The sequence below is a fragment of the Macaca fascicularis genome, chromosome 10, assembly GCF_037993035.2.
Source record: "Macaca fascicularis isolate 582-1 chromosome 10, T2T-MFA8v1.1".
Taxonomy (NCBI): Eukaryota; Metazoa; Chordata; class Mammalia; order Primates; family Cercopithecidae; genus Macaca; species Macaca fascicularis.
In genome coordinates this window covers 90,894,452-90,916,569 of record NC_088384.1, presented here as the reverse complement: position 1 = coordinate 90,916,569, position 22,118 = coordinate 90,894,452, and the positions used below count along the sequence as shown (strand labels likewise).

General features: G+C 48.8%; 1 protein-coding gene across 11 annotated transcripts in view; it reads left to right on the top strand.

Moving 5' to 3' along the window:
• GGT7 (gamma-glutamyltransferase 7) overlaps positions 1–22,118 on the top strand; it is a 28,964-nt gene that overhangs the window by 5,541 nt on the left and 1,305 nt on the right. Inside the window, exons 2-15 of one of the 11 annotated variants that reach the window (XR_001494112.4) lie at positions 4,299–4,534; positions 4,894–5,045; positions 6,298–6,415; positions 7,561–7,628; positions 7,841–7,914; positions 8,245–8,441; positions 11,327–11,414; positions 13,279–13,406; positions 13,583–13,671; positions 15,654–15,803; positions 15,920–16,037; positions 16,811–16,948; positions 18,119–18,218; positions 19,489–19,654. Coding sequence is in view for 8 of the 11 variants with exons in the window: in XM_074005104.1 (XP_073861205.1) it covers positions 4,159–4,168; positions 4,299–4,534; positions 4,894–5,045; positions 6,298–6,415; positions 7,561–7,628; positions 7,841–7,914; positions 8,245–8,441; positions 11,327–11,414; positions 13,279–13,406; positions 13,583–13,671; positions 15,654–15,803; positions 15,920–16,037; positions 16,811–16,948; positions 18,119–18,218 (1,666 nt within the window). In the remaining 3 variants the exon portion in view is untranslated. Of the gene's footprint in view, positions 1–4,116; positions 4,169–4,298; positions 4,535–4,893; positions 5,046–6,296; positions 6,416–7,381; positions 7,629–7,840; positions 7,915–8,244; positions 8,442–11,326; positions 11,589–13,278; positions 13,407–13,582; positions 13,672–15,653; positions 15,804–15,919; positions 16,038–16,810; positions 16,949–18,118; positions 18,219–19,488; positions 19,655–22,118 lie in introns of those variants that run through there. The other 10 variants (XR_012419301.1, XM_074005105.1, XM_074005104.1 and 7 more) reach the window with 10 other exon arrangements.

The window sequence follows — 22,118 nt, the reverse complement described above, 5'->3', positions numbered from 1 at the left end:
CACCAGCATGCCTGGCTAATTAAAAATAAAAATTTTTGTAGAGACGGGAGTCTCACTATGTTACCCAGGCTGGTCTTGAACACCTGGGCTCAAACAATCCTGCCACCTCGGCCTCCCAATGTGCTGAGATTATAGACATGAGCCACCAAACCTGGCCCACTTACTCATTTTATGACCTGAGATGGGCAATATCACCTTTCTTGGTCTTAGTTTTATCATCTGTAAAGTGGGGAGAGTGGGACCTATTTCATAAAGTCTTGGGAACACTTCAATGAGGGAATATATGTAAAATGCTTAATATGTAGTCAGCATCAATAAATATAAGTTCAAAACCCTTTCCCACACTTCTTTTGAAACTTCTAATGCTGGGTGCAGTGGCTCACGCCTGTAATCCCAACACTTTGGGAGGCTGAGGCGGGAAGATTGTTTGAGCCCAGGAGTTCAAGAACAGCCTGGGAAACATAGCAAGACCTTGTCTCTATTAACAACAACAACAACAAAAGACGTTTCTAGGGGCCAAGGAGAGTTCTGTGCCCACAGTGGGTGTTTAACATCTGTTTGTTTGGATGAATTCCAGTTTTATTTATTTACAGACTCTTTGGTGCTGGTTTTGAGGGTTAGAGGCAAGCATTATCAAGTGAGGGAGATTCTCAGAAGATAATCTTTTTTTGAAGGTAAAGTTTAAAAACAGCAGGGTACGGTTGCTTATGCCTGTAATACTACCACTTTGGGAGGCCAAGACAGGCAGATCACCTGAGGTCAGGAGTTCAAGACCAGACTGGCCAACATGGTAAGACCTTGCCTCTACTAAAAATATAAAAAATTAACTAGGCATGGTGGCGTGCGCCTGTAACCCCAGCTACTCAGGAGACTGAGGCAGGACCTGGGAGGTGGAGGTTGCAGTGAGCTGAGATTGTGCCACTGCACTCCAGCCTGGGCGACAGAGAGACTCTGTCTCAAAAACAGACAAAAACAAAAGTTACATGTTCATGGTAAAAAAAAAAAAAAAAAAAAGCAATACTGAGGAAAAATAAAAAAGTCCCCTTTCCCATTCCTATCTCCCTGTAATTTTTCCTTTTCATTTCAAAATATAGATGTTAATTTTTTTAGAGACAGGGTCTTTCTGTGTTGCCCAGCCTGGAGTACAGTGGCTATTCATATTGCAATCATACTGCAGCTTTGAACTTCTGGGCTCTAAGTGATCCTCCTGCCTCAGCCTTCTGAATAGCTAGGCTTACAGGCATGCACGAGCACTCCTGGTTTATGTATTGATTTCTAAAAAGGAAATACATGTAAGTGGTAAAAATTTCAAAGCAAAAAAACTCCCACCCCATTTCATTCCCATCTTCAGTATCCTTCCCCAAGAGTAACTTCTGTAATTATAAACATTTGTTGCATATATCATCATTTAATCTATATATTTGGTTTCTTATTTACACAAAAGATGGGATTGTGGATCATGTAGGCCTTTAAACACCACAAGGAACTTGGATGTTTATTATGTTGGCATCAGTGAACCATGTATTTTAAACAGAACAATAAAATGGTCAGTTTTTAATATTATCACACAGACTTTTAAAAGGGTTATACTCGGCCGGGCGCGGTGGCTCAAGCCTGTAATCCCAGCACTTTGGGAGGCCGAGGTGGGTGGATCACGAGGTCAGGAGATCGAGACCATCCTGGCTAACACGTGAAACCCCGTCTCTACTAAAAAAAATACAAAAATTAGCCGGGAGCGGTGGCGGGCGCCTGTAGTCCCAGCTACTCGGGAGGCTGAGGCAGGAGAATGGCGTGAACCCGGGAGGTGGAGCTTGCAGTGAGCTGAGATCCGGCCACTGCACTCCAGCCTGGGGGACAGAGCGAGACTCCGTCTCAAAAAAAATAAATAAATAAAAGGGTTATACTCCTAGTGCACAGTAGCAGGTACTAAAAAAATATTGAATGAATAAACTTTAAAAAACATATTGTGAATACAGCATAATAGTCAAGGTACCAGACTATTTCTTTACTGTTCACAAACACCTAGGACCTTTAGGCCATTTAGGGACCTAGGTTCACATCTAATAACACTCAGAGAAGGGAGCTATGGGATGGAAGGGGGTCTCAGCCCTGGCCACGATGGAAAAGGAATAGAAATAAGTTGGAGTGACTACCTATAGTGCACTGGGTGCACATCACCTCATGGAATCCTTGTACCCCTATCCCACCAGTTAGGGATTAGCTCCATTACTAGAATGAGGAAGGTGAGGTGCATGACTTGAGTGACTTGTCCATAGCCACCAGCAAGTAGTGGGCTTTCAGTTCTCTCCTACCTCCACTCCTATCGTTCTCCAGCCTGTCTCCAAACAGTAGCCAGAGGGATCTTTTTAAAACACAAAACAGGCTGGGCGCGGTGGCTCTTGCCTGTAATCCCAGCACTTTGGGAGGCCGAGGTGAGTGGATCACTTGAGGTCAGGAGTTTGAGACCAGCCTGGGCAACATGGCGAAATCCCATCTCTACAAAAAATACAAAAATTAGCTGGGTGTGGTAGGCACGCCTGTAGTCTCAGCTGCTCAGGAGTCTGAGCTGAGGTGGGAGGATGGCTTGAGCCTGGGAGGCAGAGGTTGCAGTGAGCTGAGATGGTGCCACTGCACTCCAGCTGGGGCAACAGAGCCAAACCCTGTCTCAAACAACAACAACAAAATGCAGAACAGATGGTTTTACATTCTTGCTTAAAACTCTCTAGTAGTGGGCTGGGTGCGGTGGCTCACACCTGTAATCGTAGCACTTTGGGAGACTGAGGTGGGTAGATCACCTGGGGTCAGGAGTTCGAGACCAGCCTGACCAACATGCTGAAACCCTGTTTCTACTAAAAATACAAAATTACTCAGGCGTGGTGGCATGTGCCTGTAATCATAGCTATTTGAGAGGCTGAGGCAAGAGAGTTGCTTGAACCCAGGAAGTGGAGGTTGCAGTGAGCCAGGATTGTGCCATTGCACTCCGGCCTGGGTAACAAGAGCAAAACTCCTTCTCAAAAACAAACAAAAATAGCCTCTCTAGTAGTGACCTCCCATAATCCTTAGGGTAAAACCCAAGCTTTTCCCCAGGCTGGTAGAGCCTCACATATCTTCTTCCTTTTTTTTTCTTTTCTTTTGAGACAGAGTCTCACTCTGTCACCCAGGTTGGAGTGGAGTGGCGCGATCTCAGCTCACTGCAACCTCCACCTCGTGGGTTCAAGTGACTGTTGTGTCTCAGCCTCCCAAGTAGCTGGAATTACAGGCACACATCACCATGCCCAGCTAATTTTTGTATTTTTAGTAGAGCCGGGGTTTCACCGTGTTGACTAGGCTGGTCTCAAACTCCTAACCTCAAGTGATCCACTCGCCTCGGCCTCCCAAAGTGCTGGGATTACAGGAGTGAATCACTGCACTCAGCATGTATCTGGCCTAGCTTCCACCCTTACTACTCTTTCCCCATGCCTGCTACACCAGAGCCGCCCAGGCCTTGGTTATTTTTTTTCTAATGTACCAAGCTCATTCCCACCTTAGGGCCTTTGCATCTGCTATTCCCTCTTTCCAGAACATTCCACATTCCTTGCTCTACATTATAGCTGGCTCCTCATCCCTCAGTTTTCAGCTTAAAAGTCACTTCCTGAGGGGCCTTCCAGGATTTCTGCAGCTAAGGAATCCTCCCTCCCCTACCACCCACCATTATTCTGTCATTTCCTCCTTTTTCTTCATAGCACCTGCCACAACTTGTAATTATAGACTCCTTTGCTTATTGGCTTTTTCTTCCAGGGCTCTATGAACCACATGAGAGCAGGACTATCTGTTCCCTTTCCCTGGCACCTAACATAGGGCTCTCCATATTTAAGGAATGAGTGAACGGATAACTGAAGTAAGGTTGGAAGGGAGGGTCCCTCTACTCTGTTTATGTAGCTGTCTCCTTGCACAGAAGCTGAGCCCCAACTGGGGCAGGATCCGATTTCCAGGGAGGGCTGGAACCCCCACCCCACCCCCCAGGAAGTGTTCTCAGCCCTGGGCCCTGGGTGCCAGGAAATTTGGCCTAGGTATCAGGGAGGGGCGGGAATCCAGCCTCCCTGCTGCCCAGCTGGGAAGGTCCCTGTCTCTTCCCAGCCGGGCACTTTTGCCCTCGCCTGTCCTGGGGTGCATGCGAAGATGAGGAAAGGTGAGTAGTGCTAGCCAGTTGGGGGGTTGTGTGACAGGGGCAGGGCAGAGAAAGCGCTGAATGGTTCCGCCTGGAGGGTGGGCAGGGCCAGGTAGGAGGTGCCCAGACCGACCCGGCTGCCTGCCCGCAGACCCGGACTCCTTCCTGAAGTCAGCACGGCTGCAGCGGCTGCCATCGTCGTCCTCAGAGATGGGCAGCCAAGACGGGTCGCCGCTACGGGAGACGCGCAAAGACCCGTTCTCTGCGGCAGCAGCCGAGTGCTCCTGCCGCCAGGACGGGCTCACGGTCATCGTCACGGCCTGTCTCACCTTCGCCACAGGTGTCACCGTGGCGCTGGTCATGCAGATCTACTTTGGGGACCCCCAGGTGAGGGGGACAAATGGGGAGCGGGAGGGAACTGGGGAGGAGGGAGTGGGGTAATGTTCCAGGAACCGTGGAAACTGGGGAATGGCTGAGTGGTGGAAGGGGACAGAGGGTGGTGACTTGGGGGAGAGGAAGGTCCCAAAGGGAGGAACTCCAGGGCGTGAGAGGGACAGAACAAGGGGACAGAACAAGGAAGGGGCTCGATCAATTAGAAGGCACTTGGGGTAATGAGGGCAGAGTCAAGGCAACAAGAGGGTAGGGCATCGACCTTCATCCCCCCCTAGAGTTCTGGGGCTAGTGGAGGTGCCCTAGGGAGGCGGACAGCTCCTCCTGCCCCTACCAAGTCCTCTCTCCCCTCCCAGATCTTCCAGCAGGGTGCCGTGGTGACCGATGCTGCCCGATGCACTTCACTGGGCATCGAGGTGCTCAGTAAACAGGGATCTTCTGTGGATGCAGCGGTGGCAGCAGCCTTGTGTTTGGGGATCGTGGCTCCCCACAGTTCTGGCCTGGGCGGGTAAGGAGCAGTGGAGGTCGGGGTCCCCCAGGCCTGTTGCTTGCCTCCTGGTCTGCAGGCCTCATGTGGAGCACTCCTAACTTAGGGAGAGGGGCAGTTGGGCCCCAATTCCTTGCATTTTCTCTTTCTACACCAAATTTCACCCCCTTCTCCCTGGATGGAGTCAGAAGAGCAAAGCTACCTTATGGAAAACCTGAAAGTGTGTTGAGAAGCTTTTTTTTAAAAACTGGAAAAAGAAATTTGTAAACCATAAATTAAGGTGCACAGGTGGAGGTATACTGTCATCACTTAAGGCAGAGATATTTAAACTCTTAGGATCATACATCCCTATAGGTCTGATGAAAAGCCTTGGACCCGCTGTCCTCCAAAAATATGCCCCACTCTAAGAACTCTTAAAACAGAAGTTGCAAACTGGCCACCCATGGACAACACTCAGCACACAGACTGGTTTGGTTTAGACACTGAACTGTCTTAAAATTTTGTTTGCTCTTGTTAAAAAGTTAAGAATTTTCATAAAAATCCAGATTTCCAACATCTCTTGAACAATCAGGAAATTCGATAACAAGTTGGGCCCACATTCTCACATGGCTGAAGTTATCTGGAGTGGAATAGAAGCTGCTTCCCATAATGGGGCATGCGCTGTCTGGTTTGCCATAGTTTCTACCACTTCCTCTTGTTTCTCTGTCCTGCTTGCCTTATTTTGTCATTTGGCTGTGGGCATTTAAGTGTGCAGCCCCCATCTTAGATGTAAATAAGCCACAGAAAAGGAACAAGCTGACAGAGTTCCTATCTTGGCTCCTGTAAGATCAGGTCTCCAAGCCTTACCAAAGAAATTCCTCTTTTGGTTTTGCATGTTCTATCCTTACATAATCCAGTCCTGGAGGAGGGGCAAGGGACACACCAAGCAGACAGGTGCAGGAAGCTGGCAGGGGTCCAGTTCTGGTCAGGGTGGGGGCATGGGGCAGAACATCCTGTTCTCCCTGTCTCTGGGCTTTTCCTAATCAGGGATTAAAGTCTCCAGTGACAGGGTAGAAGAGGTCCATGGACCCTGGGTCTCCAACCCTCTTGGTTTCACTCCCATCCTCTTAGGGTGGCTGAGTCTATGAATTATGCTGGGAGGGGGCTCAGACACCTGACCCCAAATGACAAACTGAGGCTACAGCTGTCACCACTGGTGGTGGAGGGGTGGCATGTTAATTGTACAGAGAGGTAGCATGTTATCATCACGCTTCCCCTTCTGTGTCTCTCCCAGTGGGGGCGTGATGCTGGTACATGACATCCGACGAAATGAGAGCCACGTAATTGATTTCCGGGAGTCCGCACCAGGGGCCCTCAGGGAAGAGACCCTGCAAAGATCCTGGGAGACCAAGGTGGGGACCCTGGTGAGAAGAGAGAGTTCAGGGGAATCTCTCTTCATTGCCCTTCTGCTAACCCAAGCATTAATTTGCTAAGTATTTACTAGGGAAGTGGAAAGAAAGAGTTGAGCAGGATTCTCTTAGGCTATGAGAGAGACAGGCAGCCCCCAAAATAAAACAATGAACTAGAAAATGTGGCTGGTTCATTACAGGTAATACTGCAATACCATACTTCTCTGGCAGTCTTACCTATCTGGCACATAGGAAGAAAAAAGGCTACTGAGTACCCCGAAATGTCACAAAGTTGATGCAATAAAACTCACACATCTCACTCTGAGCCAGTTGACTGTAACTTTCCCAGCCCCTGACATATTGAAAGATTAGAGGGGAACTGCTAGAGGCAAACCAACTGTCTGCTGAGAGAAAAAGAAGAAATCAAATAACTTGGAAAAATGGGTACTTAGTGCAGTGGCAAAAGCCAAACACACCCCTGAGCCTTCAGATCTCAGAGTAAGGGTGGTGTGAAACTGAATAGGTTAAATGAAGGTCCCTTGTCCACCATTTTAAAAGGCAGGGTTGCCTGGGCACAGTGGCTCACACCTGTAATCCCAACACTCTGGGAAGCCAAGGCAGGAGGATTGCTTGAGGCCAGGAGTTTGAGACCAGCCTGAGCAACATAGTGAGACTTTGTCTCTACAAAAAATGTTTTGAAATTAGCCAGACATGGTAGCATGCGCCAAGGATCGCTTGACTTGAGCCCAGGAGTTGGAGGCCACGGTGAGCCTGCCACTATACTCCATGCCACTGAACTCCAGCCTGGGTAACAGGAAAAAAAAAAAAAAAAGGGCAGGGGTTGGTGAAATCCAATGTAGACAGGTGGCTGTCTAAACTGATTATGTCCTGGGTCTTGAAAGGTTTTGCTTAATTTATAAATCCCTCAACTATGGCAGCTAAAAGAGGCCTTTCTGCATTTGCCGATAGGAAGTCAGGGAGATGGGAGGGGTGCCTGCTTGGGAAAGCTTGTCCCTCCCCTGGGATACTTGGCCTGTGTCTCTCCCCTGTGCCAGCCATCCCTGGCTTGGGGCTCTGCGGAGTTCAGCCCAGCACCCCCCTTCCAGTGACCTGGTCTCCTCTCTCCCTCGCCTGCCCGCCTTGCCCAGCCTGGGCTCTTGGTGGGGGTTCCTGGAATGGTGAAGGGGCTACATGAAGCTCACCAGCTGTATGGCAGGTAACAACCCTCCCCCTGGGGACCAGGGACCCCCATTTGCATCTCTCCTTGGGTGGCCTTCTCCTACTTCCCTGGATTCTTCCTTTCCAAACTCCCCTTCCTAATATCCCCTTCCCTTGCCAGGACTCTCCTTCCCAGGAACCCCCCTCCCCCCAGGACCCCTCCTCCTTCCCCCAGGACCTCCTCCACCCCCTGCTCTCCGGCCCCCCCAGGCTGCCATGGTCCCAAGTCCTGGCCTTCGCAGCAGCTGTGGCCCAAGATGGATTCAACGTGACTCATGATCTAGGTCAGTGGGGCCTGGGGATTTGGGAGAGACATGAGGTTGACGGAGAGGGGTAGAATCTTTGAGATTTGGGGCCCAAGCCAGAGAGGCCCTCTCTTCCAGTTTGCTCCTCAGACCCCCTCCCCACCTTATCCCACCCTCACCCGGAGGCGACCTCAAACGAGGGGGTCTGGGAAGGGCCCTGAGACATCCCTGCCTCACACTTAACAGCCTCCTGGGGGGTCGGGGCACTTAGGGTGGGCCACTCAGCTCCCATCTACCCCACCTATTGCGCGTCTCATCCGGTCCAGTCCTGGCGCCCCGCCCTGCCCAGCCTCCCGTCCCTGCCTCTAGCCCGTGCCCTGGCTGAACAGCTGCCACCCAACATGTCCGAGCGCTTCCGGGAGACATTCCTGCCGTCGGGCCGCCCGCCACTACCTGGCTCACTGCTGCAACGGCCCGACCTGGCTGAGGTGCTGGATGTACTTGGCACCTCCGGCCCGGCCGCTTTCTATGCGGGCAGCAACCTCACACTGGAGATGGTGGCGGAGGTGAGTGCTCGTGTTGTGCGGGTGGGGGCATGCCCCAAGGTCCCTATTGCAGGACATCCTTGTCTGCATTTTTTCCTTCCTTCCTTCCCTACCTCCCTTTCTTTCTATATTATTTACTGTGGATGATGTTCATTTGAAATTTTAGAATAGTCAAAACTAACCTCTAGTGACAGAAATCAGATCAATGGTTGGTGGGGCTGGGAGGAGTTGACTGGGATATGACATGAAAAACCTCCTGGGATGATAGAAGTGTTTTTTTTTTTTCGGCCGGGCGCGGTGGCTCAAGCCTGTAATCCCAGCACTTTGGGAGGCCGAGACAGGTGGATCACTAGGTCAGGAGATCGAGACCATCCTGGCTAACACGGTGAAACCCCGTCTCTACTAAAAAATACAAAAAACTAGCCGGGCGAGGTGGCGGGCGCCTGTAGTCCCAGCTACTCAGGAGGCTGAGACAGGAGAATGGCCTGAACCCGGGAGGCGGAGCTTGCAGTGAGCTGAGATCCGGCCACTACACTCCAGCCTGGGCGACAGAGCGAGACTCCGTCTCAAAAAAAAAAAAAAAAAGAAGTGTTTTTTTGTTTTTTTTTTTTCTGAGACGGAGTCCCGCTCTGTCACCCAGGCTGGAGTGCAGTGGTGCGATCTTGGCTCACTGCAACCTCCGCCTCCCAGGTTCAAGTGATTCTTCTGCCTCAGCCTCCTGAGTAACTGGGATAACAGGTGTGCACCACCACGCCCAGCTAATTTTGTATTTTTAGTAGAGATGAGGTTTCACCATGTTGGCCAGGCTGGTCTCGAACTCCTGACCTCAAGTGATCCACCTGTCTTGGCCTCCCAAAGTGCTGGGATTACAGGTGTGAGCCCCCCCCCCAGCCAGAAGTATTCTGTCTTGATTCAGAGTTACCTTTGGGCTTCTCAGGGGTGATGCCAACCTGTGCGGGGGCTTGTCATGTCCCTCCCAGGCCTGGTAGAGACCCAGTATCGGCCTCAGCTTCCCTAAGCTCATAATCCTTCCCTGCTCTTGGGTTTTCTAGGGACTGAGGGAAGCACCTCTTTCATTGTTGACTATCAAGACTGGGGAGATTGACACAGAAAGTTACCATCCATCCCAAAGAGTCCCAGTCTCAGGCAGTAACAGGTGTGAGAACTGTCATTAATAGTGCAAAACTCCTAATGGAAAATTATGTTCATGATAAGGATGCATAGACTAACTCAGTGGTTCTCGCATCTGAGCCATGGGGATGATTAGATCTGTCTCTGCCATACAGTTGTGGGAATTAAATAGGTCTGTTATTCATTCAACATTCACAGAGTGCCTGCTCTGTGCCTGGCCCTGTGCTGGGCACTGGATGTGGTGATAGACTCAAACAGACCTAACTGGAAAGTCCAGGAGATTACTGGCTTAGATTCTTCTGTGACCAGATTATCAATCCACTGTGTTAGGATTTGCTCTCCCTCTTTCTCTCTGTCTCAACTCTACTTTCATTTGTTTGGATTCACTCTCAGATCCTTTCCACCTGCTCCCCATCAGCCCATATCAGACCATCCTTCCAGCAAGTTATCCCAGAGAAAGAGCATTTCTCCTTCCCAGTAGTTCCAGCAAAAGCCTCCAAACTGTGTCTTATTGGCTCATCATAGGTCTCATGACTATTCCCAAATCAATCACTGTGGCACAGAAGGGAATGCCCCAATTGGCCAGGCCTGGGTTGTGTGCCCTTTCCTGGAGGTGGCAAAGGGAATGCAGGAGATTGTCACAAAGACCATCAGATCTTTGACAAAAAGAAACCCACAGTTGAATTTATTAACTTGCCAGAAAAAGGAACTCAAGAATTCTAATGGGCCAGGCATGGTAGCTCATGCCTGTAATCCCAGCACTTTGGGAGGCCAAGATGGGTGGATCACTTGAGCTCAGGAGTTTGAGACCAGCCTGGGCAACATAGTGAGACCTCATCTCTACAAAACATACAAACATTAGCCAGGTTTGGCTATAGTTTGGCTATAGTGGCATGTGCCTATAGTCCCAGCTACTCAGGAGTCTGAGGCAGGAGGATCATCTGAGCCTAGGAAGGTTGAGGCTACAGTGAGCCATGATCATGCCACTGCATTCCAGCCTGGGCAACAGAATAAGACCCTGCCTCAAAAAAAAAAAAAAAAAAAAAATTCAATGTGTAATTCGCTGAAGATAGATAACTCAAGGGTTTCAAGTACTACTAAGCACAAAAAAAGAAAGGATTCAGAGTGGTTATGCTAATTTAGGGTTGACAGTCAGCACACTGGATAGGATGGAATGAGCCCATTGGTTTGTACCAGATTGGTTCATTGGTCAATAATGACTGCTTGGTTATGTCCAATAAGGGTCAGTCCTTCCAGGATCACTCGAAGTCGTGATTTTCTAGTGGCTTTAGTTGGTTATGGTGAGATGCAGCATTCAGTTTTGATATCTCCTAGGCAAGTGTGCCATAAGTGGAAAATCTTCCTTTTCCACAGGCAGAGAGAGCAGCAGGTACAAAGACACAAAGGCATGAGTTCAGGAACTTCAGGTCACTCTGCAGTTGCATAGAACTCACTGGGGAACAGCAGGACATGAGGTGGGAGGCGTAGGCCAGGGCCAGATCACAAAAGGTCTTGAATGGCAAGCTAAAGAGGTCATTCATGGAATGTACCCAGTATAATGCCTGACACATCATAGGTGCTCAATGTTAGTGCTTTTCCCTCTTCCTTTTTCCTCAGGTATCTAAGGATAATGGGGTCTCTAAAGGCCATGATGGGAGTTGCAGAAGGCACAGAAGTTATAAACAGCTGACCTGTCTGTGATCCAAACATGTATTATAGGCCAAAACCACATGTCACAGTTGTGGGAGGTCATTCTCTCATTCTCTCCCCTCCAGGCTCAGCATGCAGGGGGTGTCATAACCGAAGAGGACTTCAGCAATTACAGCGCCCTTGTGGAGAAGCCTGTGTGTGGCGTGTACAGAGGTGACCTCTCCCCCAGCTCCCAGGGTCCCCACTCAGGAGAAGCCTCCCAGTCCATGGCCACATCGTTTTGGCCTAGAGACTCCTCTCCATTTCACAGGAGAGAAACTAAGGCAGTGAACTGCCTGGGCAGCCAACTGTGAAGCAAGCCAGAGCCAGCCCACAAGTAGCTGTGGGGTCAGTTACCCCAAGTATTTAGGATATTGGGGGGTGGACCTGGTCAAAAGGTCCGACCTGGAAGTTGGGGTTCTGGCCATAGGTTTTCTTGATTTGGGTTCTGTGTTGCTTCCACCCTCTCCCCAGCAGCACTGTCAAAGTCCATCCAAGCTTCACCGTAGAACAAACCTTCAAGACAGTCATAGACCCAGCTCCTCATTGTGCCAAAAGGAAATTGAGGCCGGAGGAGAGAATAGAACTTAACTGGCCAAACTCAAGAAAACCAACAGGGAATCCAGAAAACGAAGCTTATGATATGGGTGGGGTCCATGTTTGCTGAACCCAAGGTGGCAGGTGCTGGATTTCTCAGAAGATTCTCAGGTTCTTTCCCTTATAGGAGAGCCAGATCACATCAAGCCCCAGGCAAGGTTTTCTCTGAGTTCAACTTTCCAGGCCTCAATCTCCAACCTGATTCCTCTGCCAGAGGCAGTGGAATATGAAGCAATGGAAAGAGCATATCAGCTGGGTGCCGTGGCTCAGGCCGGTAACTCCAGCACATTGTGTTGCTGGGGCAGGAGGATCACTTAAGCCCAGGAGATCATGACCAGCCTGGGCAACATAGTGAGACATGGTCTCTATAAAAAATTTAAAAATTACCCTGGCGTCGTGGTGTGCCTGTAGTCCTAGCTACTCAGGAGGTTGAGATGGGAGGACTGCCTAAGCCTGGGAGGTGAAGGCTACAGTAAACATGATTGTGCCACTGCACTATAGCTTGGGTGACAGAGTGAGACCATTATCTCACACACGCACACACACGCGCACGCACACACACACACATAAATAAAAAGAAAAAAGGAACAAGCATAGCATTGGAGCTAGGAAGACCTGGGTTTGAGTACCAACTGTGCCATTTGCCTTGAACAAGCTGCTTCCCACTCTGAGCCTTGGTTCCTTCCTTAAAATTGAAATAATATTAGTGCCTACATCTTAGGATGCCCATGAGGATTTGATGAGATGATGTAGGAAGTTGCCCTGATCAGAGCACGCACTGAATGAGGATTTTCCATTTCCCCTTCCCAGCCTGGGTTGTCTCAACAATGCTAGTACCTTAAGTGCTCTGGATTCCCCTTGTCTCTCTGTACCACAGTTTCTGGACTATCAAATATGTGTGATAACAGTAGCCACCGTGAGGACTAAATGAATTAATTAATGTTAGTGTTATGCATCAGCTATTCCTTTGATGTCCAAACATCTAGTAACAGAATAGGAAGAGAAGGTTGCTGCTGCCAAGAGGTTTGGGGCTGGATGAGACCATCAGGAGTCATGGATAGTATCCTGGCCTATGGGAGAGCTGAAAGGAGACACATGACAGGCCAGGAATATAGACATCTGGTCACCTGTTTCTGCTCTGCTCTGCTGATAGCCTGCAGTGTGACTCTGGGCAAGCCACAGCCCTCTTGAGGCTTAGTTTTCTCAAATGGCAGAGGAAACTGAAGACCAGTGTTCTGAGTTCAAGTCTTGGCCCTGCCCTTGACTTGCCATGTGAACCTGAATGGGTCTCTTTGCCTCTCAGTGCTTCAGTTTCCCCATCTGGCGAGGGGGTTCAGCGCAGTGGTCTCAGTGTGTGTGATGGTGGGATGTGGAGATGGGATGTGGGATGTGAAGGTGCCTTGACCCCTACCCTGCCATCAGTCACTTCCTGTCCTTTCAGGCCACCTGGTTCTTAGTCCCCCACCCCCGCACACGGGCCCTGCCCTCATCAGTGCTCTCAACATCCTGGAGGGCTTCAATCTCACCAGCCTGGTATCCCGAGAACAGGCTCTTCACTGGGTGGCAGAGGTAAGGCTGACCCCTCTGCCTTTCCCTGGATTTAGGGATATTAGGAGTGGGGAGATTGGGTACTGCCATAGGGCAGGACTAAATCACCTCCAAGTTTTCTCACACACGAAAATCCACTGGGTGTGGGTGCTGGGAGGGGTCTGGCAGCCTCTTCCATATCCCCTCTGTATTTTCAGACCCTGAAGATTGCGTTAGCCCTGGCCAGCAGACTGGGAGATCCCATCTATGATTCTACCATCACTGAGAGCATGGATGACATGCTCAGGTGGGTCTTGGGCAGGACCTGGGGACTGCAGAGGCAGTGGTGGGTGTGGGGAAAGGGTCAGTTGAAAAGCAGCTGGTGTAGCAATAAAGGCCTGAAATCCTAAGTCAATTTCAGCTCAACTCCAACTCACAACATGACACTGGGTGCCTCTCCGTACACCTCACCTTTCCTATCAGCACAGTGAGTTGGCCTACTTCATGTGGCTCTTAAATTTTTTTGAGGCTAGCATAGCACCTATAGGAGTCCATCTGCTCCTCCTTTTGAGTAGGAAAAGAAAGCTCAATACCAAACAAAGGCTGGGTGCAGAGGCTCACACCTGTAATCCCAGTACTTTGGGAGGCCAAGGTGGAGGGATCATCTGAGGTCAGGAGTTTGAGACCAGCCTGACCAACATAGTGAAACCCTGTCTCTACTACAAAAATTAGCCGGGTGTGGTGGCCCATGCCTGTAGTCCCAGCTACTTGGGAGGCTGAGGCAGGAGAATCACTTGAACCTGGGAAGCAGAGGTTGCAGTGAGCCGAGACCATGCCACTGCACTCCAGCCTGGGTGACAGAGTGAGACTTTGTCTCCAAAAAAAAAAAACCAGTCTCCAAGCAAATACTGAAGGTGGTGGGAATACAGCTTCATTAGCAACATAACCTAATAGTAGGTTGTGGGCTCTGGTGAGACTGCCTACGTTCAAATTCCAGCTTTACCCTTCGCTAGCTGTGCAGCCTTGGGCAAGTAATTTAAACTCTCTAAATCTCAGTTTCTACAAGGGGGCTTGACAATGATGGTATCAACCTTGTGAGGTTGTGGTGAGGACTAAACAAAATCATACATGTAAAGCTTTTTTGGGTGAAAATTAGATAACTGTCTTCAAGTAATTTTTGGCAACTTATTCTCTAATCTACTATGGATAACCCAACACATAGTTATTAGGTAAGAAACCCTCAGTTGAATTTTTTTTTTTTTTTTTTAAGACGGAGTCTTGCTGTGTCACCCAGGCTGGAGTGCAGGGGCATGATCTCGGCTCACTGCAACCTCCGCCTCCTGAGTTCAAGCAATTCTCCTGCCTCAGCCTCCTGCCTCAGTTGAATTTATAAAAGTCTGGAGCATTACATGTTGTTTCTAAGATCAATGCAAACTTTGCTCTAAAACACACACACATGTGCCTATATGAAATCTGTTCAACCAGTTCATCCAGTAAATAGTTATTGAGCACTTACTCTGTGCCTTGGGAAAAAATTCTAATAGAAAGTAAAGATCCTGGCTGGATGTGGTGGCTCATGCCTATAATCCCAGCACTTTGGGAGGCCGAGGTGAGTGGATCAGTTGAGGTCAGGAGTTCAAGACCAGCCTGGCCAACATGGCAAAACCCTGTCTCTACTAAAAATACCAAAAAAAAATTAGCTGGGTGTGGTGGCAGGTGCCTGTAATACCAGGTATTTGGGAGGCTGAGGCAGGAGAATCACTTGAACCTGGGAAGCAGAGGTTGCAGTGAGCTGAGATAGCACCACTGCGCTCCAGCCTGGGTAACAGCAAAAGTCTGTCTCATTAAAAAAAAAAAAAAAAAAAGATCCTCATATACAAAATCCTCCCCCAACTAAACTCTTAATAAAACTTTAGACTACAAACATTAGTCTAAATGAATCTAGTTTGTCAATTCAAAACAAATATTTTCTGATCATCCATTATGCACCAGGCACTTTTATTGAAAGGATTAAGAAGTCAGATAACTAAAAGGCTCTTGATTTAAACATTAAATAAATTAAAAGTTGGTTCCAGAAAAGAATCTAAATAATACCTAAATAAATTCATTCAACAGCTATTTTCTGGGTATTTCTTATGTGCAATTAATGAGCTTCTGCACTCATAGTTCTAGTAGTCCAGTGAGGGAGGTAGATTTCATCAAATAATTACACAAACACCACAAAAGTGAGGTAGGTGAGGTGTATAGAGAGCCTGTTGTTTGCTCATCTCCCACCCCTTGTCTTTTCAGCAAGGTGGAGGCCGCCTACCTCCGGGGCCATATCAATGACTCCCAGGCAGCCCCTGCCCCACTCCTGCCTGTTTATGAACTAGACGGAGCGCCCACAGCTGCCCAGGTGCTGATCATGGGACCTGATGACTTCATTGTGGCCATGGTTAGGTATGCCAGCTCAGACTCAGAACCTGGAACAAGGGATCCTCTGAACCAAGAGAGGGTGGGGGCTGGGTAGAGGTGAAGATGGGCCAGGGCTCACCCGACTCCACCTCGGCCCCCAGCTCCCTGAACCAGCCCTTTGGCAGCGGTCTTATCACCCCCTCGGGGATCCTGCTCAACAGCCAGATGCTAGACTTCTCCTGGCCCAACCGGACAGCTAACCACTCTGCACCCAGCCTGGTAAGATTTGCTTCCCCGCTTCCCTGGGGATCCTAAGGCCTATAGGTAGGAGGTGCAGTGGCATGGCTGCCCCTTTCTCCCTACTTTCTCCAGAATCTTCTAGTATAAGGAAGCCTAAAGAAGTTCACCTCATCCCTAGCCCTGCTAAGTCTGGGACATGGAGCCTGGTGGGTCTGAAGAACTCTTGTCCCATTCTGTCACTGTCTTAACTGTGTGACCTCGTGAAGATCTTGCCCTCTCTGGGCAATTTCTTCACCTGTAGAATGAGGGTTTTGGCTCCGATTTGATGTTTTGGGCACTTTCCAGCACTAGTGGTGACGATGTGAGCTTGAGCTGATGGGGCTCAGCCCTATGTCTGGGCACCAAAGAGGGACCCAAGGAGGAAGGATTTAATAATTTTTATCCAGTTAAAAGCACTCTTACGCCCCCATAGTCTGGGGTCCCAGTAGGGCAAATACATATAGAGATGATGAGGGTGGGGTTATCCTGTTCTTCCCCATTGCCATCTTTCTTGGCTTGGTCCTTTCTCCTGTGACTCATAGCAGCCTCATAGTTCAGTGGATCCACTTATACCCCATCCACCCCACCCATCCAGGCACCCTACCCATTTCACAGACAGCAAACTGTTGTCTGGGAAGGGACCAGTCTCCCAGGAAAACTGGGCCTGTGGAAGATGTGGAAGAGGGAGAGCAGTTGGAAGGGTTGTGGAGTGGCCCTTTCCCAGTCTTGTCCTACCCCACCTCCCCCTTGTGGTCTCTGTCCTCTAACAACAGGAGAACTCGGTGCAGCCAGGGAAGCGGCCACTCTCTTTCCTGCTGCCCACAGTGGTCCGACCCGCGGTGGGGCTCTGTGGAACCTACCTCGCTCTGGGGGCCAATGGAGCTGCCCGGGGCCTCAGCGGCCTGACCCAGGTGAGGTTTATGTCATGGTTGGCCTTTTTCAGCCGGGAGCCAAACTGTGGCCTAGACTGCAGATGCCTGTCGTATCTGTGGCTTGTTTCCATTCCTCATGCAGCAAACATGGGCTGAGGCTGCTTTGTGCCAGGTGCATCCTGGGCAACGTGGACACGGGCTGCTCTGAGTTTCTTAGTGAAAATGGAACTCCAATGCTTCCTGTCTTTCCCGGTTGCAGGGGAAATGGCAGGGTCAGTAGATTGAAAAGTGGGGTTAGCATCTGGGTGGCCTAGGTTCTGTTAACCTTAAGTCGCATTACACCTCTACCCAGCATCTGAATAGACAACCAGGCCTCTTTAGGGTGGGATTTTGAAAGGAAGGGCCTGCTTCTCTCCAGAACATCTCAGAATGGCTCCTTGAATGTCTTGAGAATCTGATATATATGCTAGGCACCTATTCTGGTAGGTGGTGAGTTAACGATCTTGAGTTCTGGAATCAGACACGCCTGGGTTCCAGCCCAAATGTTACCAATTTGTAACCATGTGATGCTGGAACATTCACTTAACAGCTCTGAACCTCAGTCTCCTCATCTTTAAAATGGAAGTAATAACATAGCTAACATTTAAAGAGTTCGTACTAAGTCCTGGGCACTGTGTTATGTGTGTTAACCATTTTAACCTTCCCAGTTCTGGGGAGAATCCTTATTTCTATTTTATAGATAAGGAAACTAAAGCCCAGAGAGGTTAAGACATTAGGTCAAGTACTTTCAGCTAGAAAGAGTGGGGAGGCAGTTTGGTTCCAGAGCCTATGCACATTCCTAACCACTAAGTTAAAGGCACCCACATTGTGCCCTAGACCACCCCTAGCTGTTAACCTTGCCCTATCCAGAGAGAAAAAAAGGGAGCCCTGGGCTAGATTAAGGAGACTTGGGTCTAGTGGTGTATCTTCCCTGGCTTCCTCTAAACTCTGGAGTAAGTCATTTCCTTTGCTGGCCTTCACTTTCCCTCTCTGTGAAATGGGAACAGTCATCACAGGCCTGCCTGTCTTCCAGGGCTGTTAGGAGGCTCAGATGACACCCAGTGTAAGAGTTCTCAAGAGTAAGGAGCCTGGACCAAGGGTGGGAGCTGAGGAATCCTGACCATCGCCCTGGGGGACAGCCCTGAGTTTTCTGTTCCTTGGCTACCACAGGTTCTGCTGAATGTCCTGACCTTGAACCGGAACCTGAGTGACAGCCTGGCCCGCGGCCGCCTGCACCCGGACCTGCAGTCCAACCTCCTGCAGGTGGACAGTGAGTGCAGAGGAGAGATCTTGTGGGGAGGGCACAGGGACTGGTAGAGAAAGGACTCCTCCCAAGGGTGCCCATGCCTCAACCAGCACCAACTGCCAGTGAAGTTTGGTTTTATTTGGCAAATTCCTATTGGAGCAGTGGACCATCTGGGGATTGGAACCAGTCTTGCCATTTCCTGGTTGTGTGGCCTTGGGAAATCCATGTCTCAACTCTGAGCCTCAGTTTTCTCATTTGTAAAATAAGACACAGTTGTTCATTCTTCAGACCTTCATTTACTCAACAGTTTGTATTGAACACCTACTGTTTTCTAGGCATCATCCTAGGTGCTGGGGATACTGCATTTACAGGCAAACAGGAAAATAAGTCATCAAAGAAATATGAGACAAATAAGTGCTCTGCTAACAGTCAGAGCAGGGTGACATAATAGGACTGATTCAATGATCAAGGAAGACTTCTCTTTGGTGATATTTAAGCTGAGATCTAAAGAGAGAGAAAGAAACTGGGTGCAGTGGCTCAGACCTATAATCCCAGGCTGAGGTGGGAGGATCGCTTGAGGCCAGGAGTTCAAGAGCAGCCTGGGTAACATAGTGAGACCCCCATCCCTATAAAATTTTTAAATTAGCCAGGCATGGTGCGTGCCTGTGCTTCTAGCTACTCGGGAGGCTGAGGCAGGAGAATTGCCTGAACCAGGCAGGCAGAGGTTACAGTGAGCCGAGATCACGCCACTGCCCTACAGCCTGGGTAACAGAGTGAGATCCTGTCTCCTAAAAAAAAAAAAAAAAAGTGTAAGAGAGAGCCCACTGTACAAAGAACTGGTGCAGAACTGTGTAGGTCAGGGGAGCAAGTACAAAGAACTCAGGGCAGGAATGGACTTGGTGGTTCGAGGAATAAAAAGGACACCAAGGTAAGCAAGGATGAAATTAGATCAGAGAGGCCGGCAGGCAGACGCCAGATCATGGACCTTATGGTGAGGAGATGGACTTTCACCTAAGGGCTTAATTTTGGCACAGCTGAATTTTATAAACAGGAAAGTGTGTGCACCTTTGAAGAGTTTTTATTATAACAATTTATTAATATGACACTAGTCCAAAAGAATACAGAATTGATTGAGACACAGTCCTTGCCTGTTCAATATTATCCCCATTCTATAGAGGAAGAAACTGAGGCTCACAGAAGTTATAAACTAGTCAAAGATCAACCACTAAGTGGCAGAACTTCAATTAGGACATACACCTGGCTGATACCAAAGACTCTATTCTTTACCGCACAGCTCTTGATATCTGCTGGACTGAATCATGTTAGAAGCAGAGACTGCGATCTTCAACGATCACACCCTGTAGTTGGCCAGCGACACTTGGATCCCAGCTGATAGATGACAAGGCCACGTCCTTGAAACTGAATTTTGTTCAACAAATATCTGCTGGTCTCTGTTGAACGTGAGGCTCTCTGCTAAGTTATTTGGGCTCAGCCCAGTCCTCCCCTCAGGGCCTTAGTGTAAGATGGAGGCATAAGGAGTGGGGGCTTGGTGAAGGGAAAGTTCATCCACCTGAGGCCCTGGGGAGGCTTTATGGAGGAGGCAACAAGTAGCTGGGCCTTGAAGTATGAGTAGGAATTTGGCATGTAGAGGTAAAGGACATTCTGATCAGGAGGAACAGCCTAGGCAAAAACCAGAACGAATGACTCAGAGAGCAATCGGGAGGCTAGCTGTTGTTTCCCAGAGTTCTGAGTTTACCCAGCACCTTTGTGACTTTTGCCACATTTGCACACCATCTAAACCATTATGTACAGAACATGTCTCTATAAATGAACTTCCTTTTAGCCTAAATGTATTTTATTTTATCATTTTTTTGAGATAGAGTCTCACTCTGTCGCCCAGGCTGGAGTACAGTGGTGCGATCTCAGCTCACTTCAACCTCCGCCTCCTGGGTTCAAGCGATTCTCATGCCTCAGCCTCCCTAGCAGCTGGGATTACAGGTGCACATGCCACCACAGCCGGCTAATTTTTGCATTTTTGTAGAGATGGGGTTTCCCCATGTTGGCCAGGCTGGTCTCGAACTCCTGATCTCAAGTAATCCACCTACCTCGGCCTCCCGAAGTGCTAGATTTACAGGCGTGAGCCACCACACCTGGCCCTAAATGTATTTTTAAAATAGACCTTATATTATAATCACAAATGGAAAAATGACATCATTTGCCACAAATAGATGATAAATAGCTACCATCTATTTGTTAGCTACACAAATAGATACGTGCAGTTTTTAGTTAAATATTGTTGCCCATGGAAGGCTCTGAGACTGCTTTCTCCATTAAAGGAGATTAGGAAGTGTTAGAGAGCAGACTGAAACTTGTTCCTTGCCATAATCAAAAGGATTGAAAGTGAACCACAAAGGACATAGATTTTCGATTAAGTGATTTAATACTATTCAAGATTGGGTCTTCATCTCAAGAGCTGCCGAAAGCCTTCCTATTAGGGAAAGAAGAAGACTAGATCTTTATTGAGAAGCGGTATGATTGGAGTTACAGGGCTTATCACAGAGGTCAGCCTTAAGATTATCCAGTTGAGAAGGGGAGACACATGACCTGATTTGTCTTATTTAGGGGAGGTAGATTGAGGGGAGGAGAATTTAAGTCAGGAACATACGAGAAGCAGCTGGGATATGGCCCAGGCAAGAGATGATGAGGGCCTGAACTTATCCAACGGGATGGGGATTTGTTCATCTATCTAGTAAGTATCTGCTCAATATTTACTATGTACTGACCCTGGACTGGGGATCAATAGCAAACGAGACAACGTTCCTACCTTCAAAAAGCTTATAATCTAGTGGAGGGAGACACAGTAAATAAATAAACAAATACAGGTAACAGTAAGTACTTTGGAAGAAAACCAAACAAGGTAAATATGGTAGGGACTGCTGTTTTAGGTAATGGTGGAGGAAATTCTTGAAGAGGTGCCAAAGACTGGACTGAAGTAAGGGGACCAGCAGTGTGACTTTCTAGGAGAGCATTCCAGACGGAAAGAACAGGAAGTGCAAAGGCATTGAAGTAGAAACATGTTTGACCTTCTAAAGGGACAGCAACGAGGCCAATGTGGCTGGAATACAGTTAAGCAAGGTGAGGAATAGAAGGAAATGAGGGAAGGAATTTAGAGAGGTAGCAAGGTCCCAAACAATGTTGGGCTTAGAGGCACCTTGGTAAGGACTTTGGATTTTATTCTAAAAGCCGTTGAAGCTGTTGTAGGGCTTTGAGCAGGGGAAGTGACAAGGTCTGACTAATGGTTTAAAAGGATCCCCTTGGTTGCTGTTTGAACAGGCTATAAGAAAGGCAGGGGGCCGGGCATGGTGGCTCACGCCTGTAATCCAAGCACTTTGGGAGGCCGAGGTGGGCAGATCACCTGAGCTCGGGAGTTCGAGACCAGCCTGACCAACAAGAAGAAACACCGTCTCTACTAAAAAAAATAGAAAATTAGCCGGGCATAGTGGCTCATGCCTGTTATCCCAGCTACTTGGGAGGCTGAGGCAGGAGAATCGCTTGAACCCGGGAGGCAGAGGTTGCCGTGAGCCAAAATCGTGTCATTGCACTCCAGCCTGGGCAACAAGAGCGACACTCCACCTCAAAAAAAAAAAAAAAAAAAAAAAAGGAAGGAAGGAAGGGAGGGAAGGCTGAAAGCAGGGAGACCAGTAAGGAAGGAAGGGAGGGCTGGAAGCAGGGAGACCAGTTAGTGGATTATGCAGGAATCCTGGCAAGTAATGATGGCAGCTTGACTTTGGCAGGTGAAGATGAAGATCCACAAAGCCCCTTTTTCTTTTTCTTTTTTTTCCTTCCTCCCTCCCTTCCTTCCGTTCTTTTCTTTTTTTTTTTTTTTTTTTGAAACAGGGTTTTGTTCTGTTGCCCATACTGGAG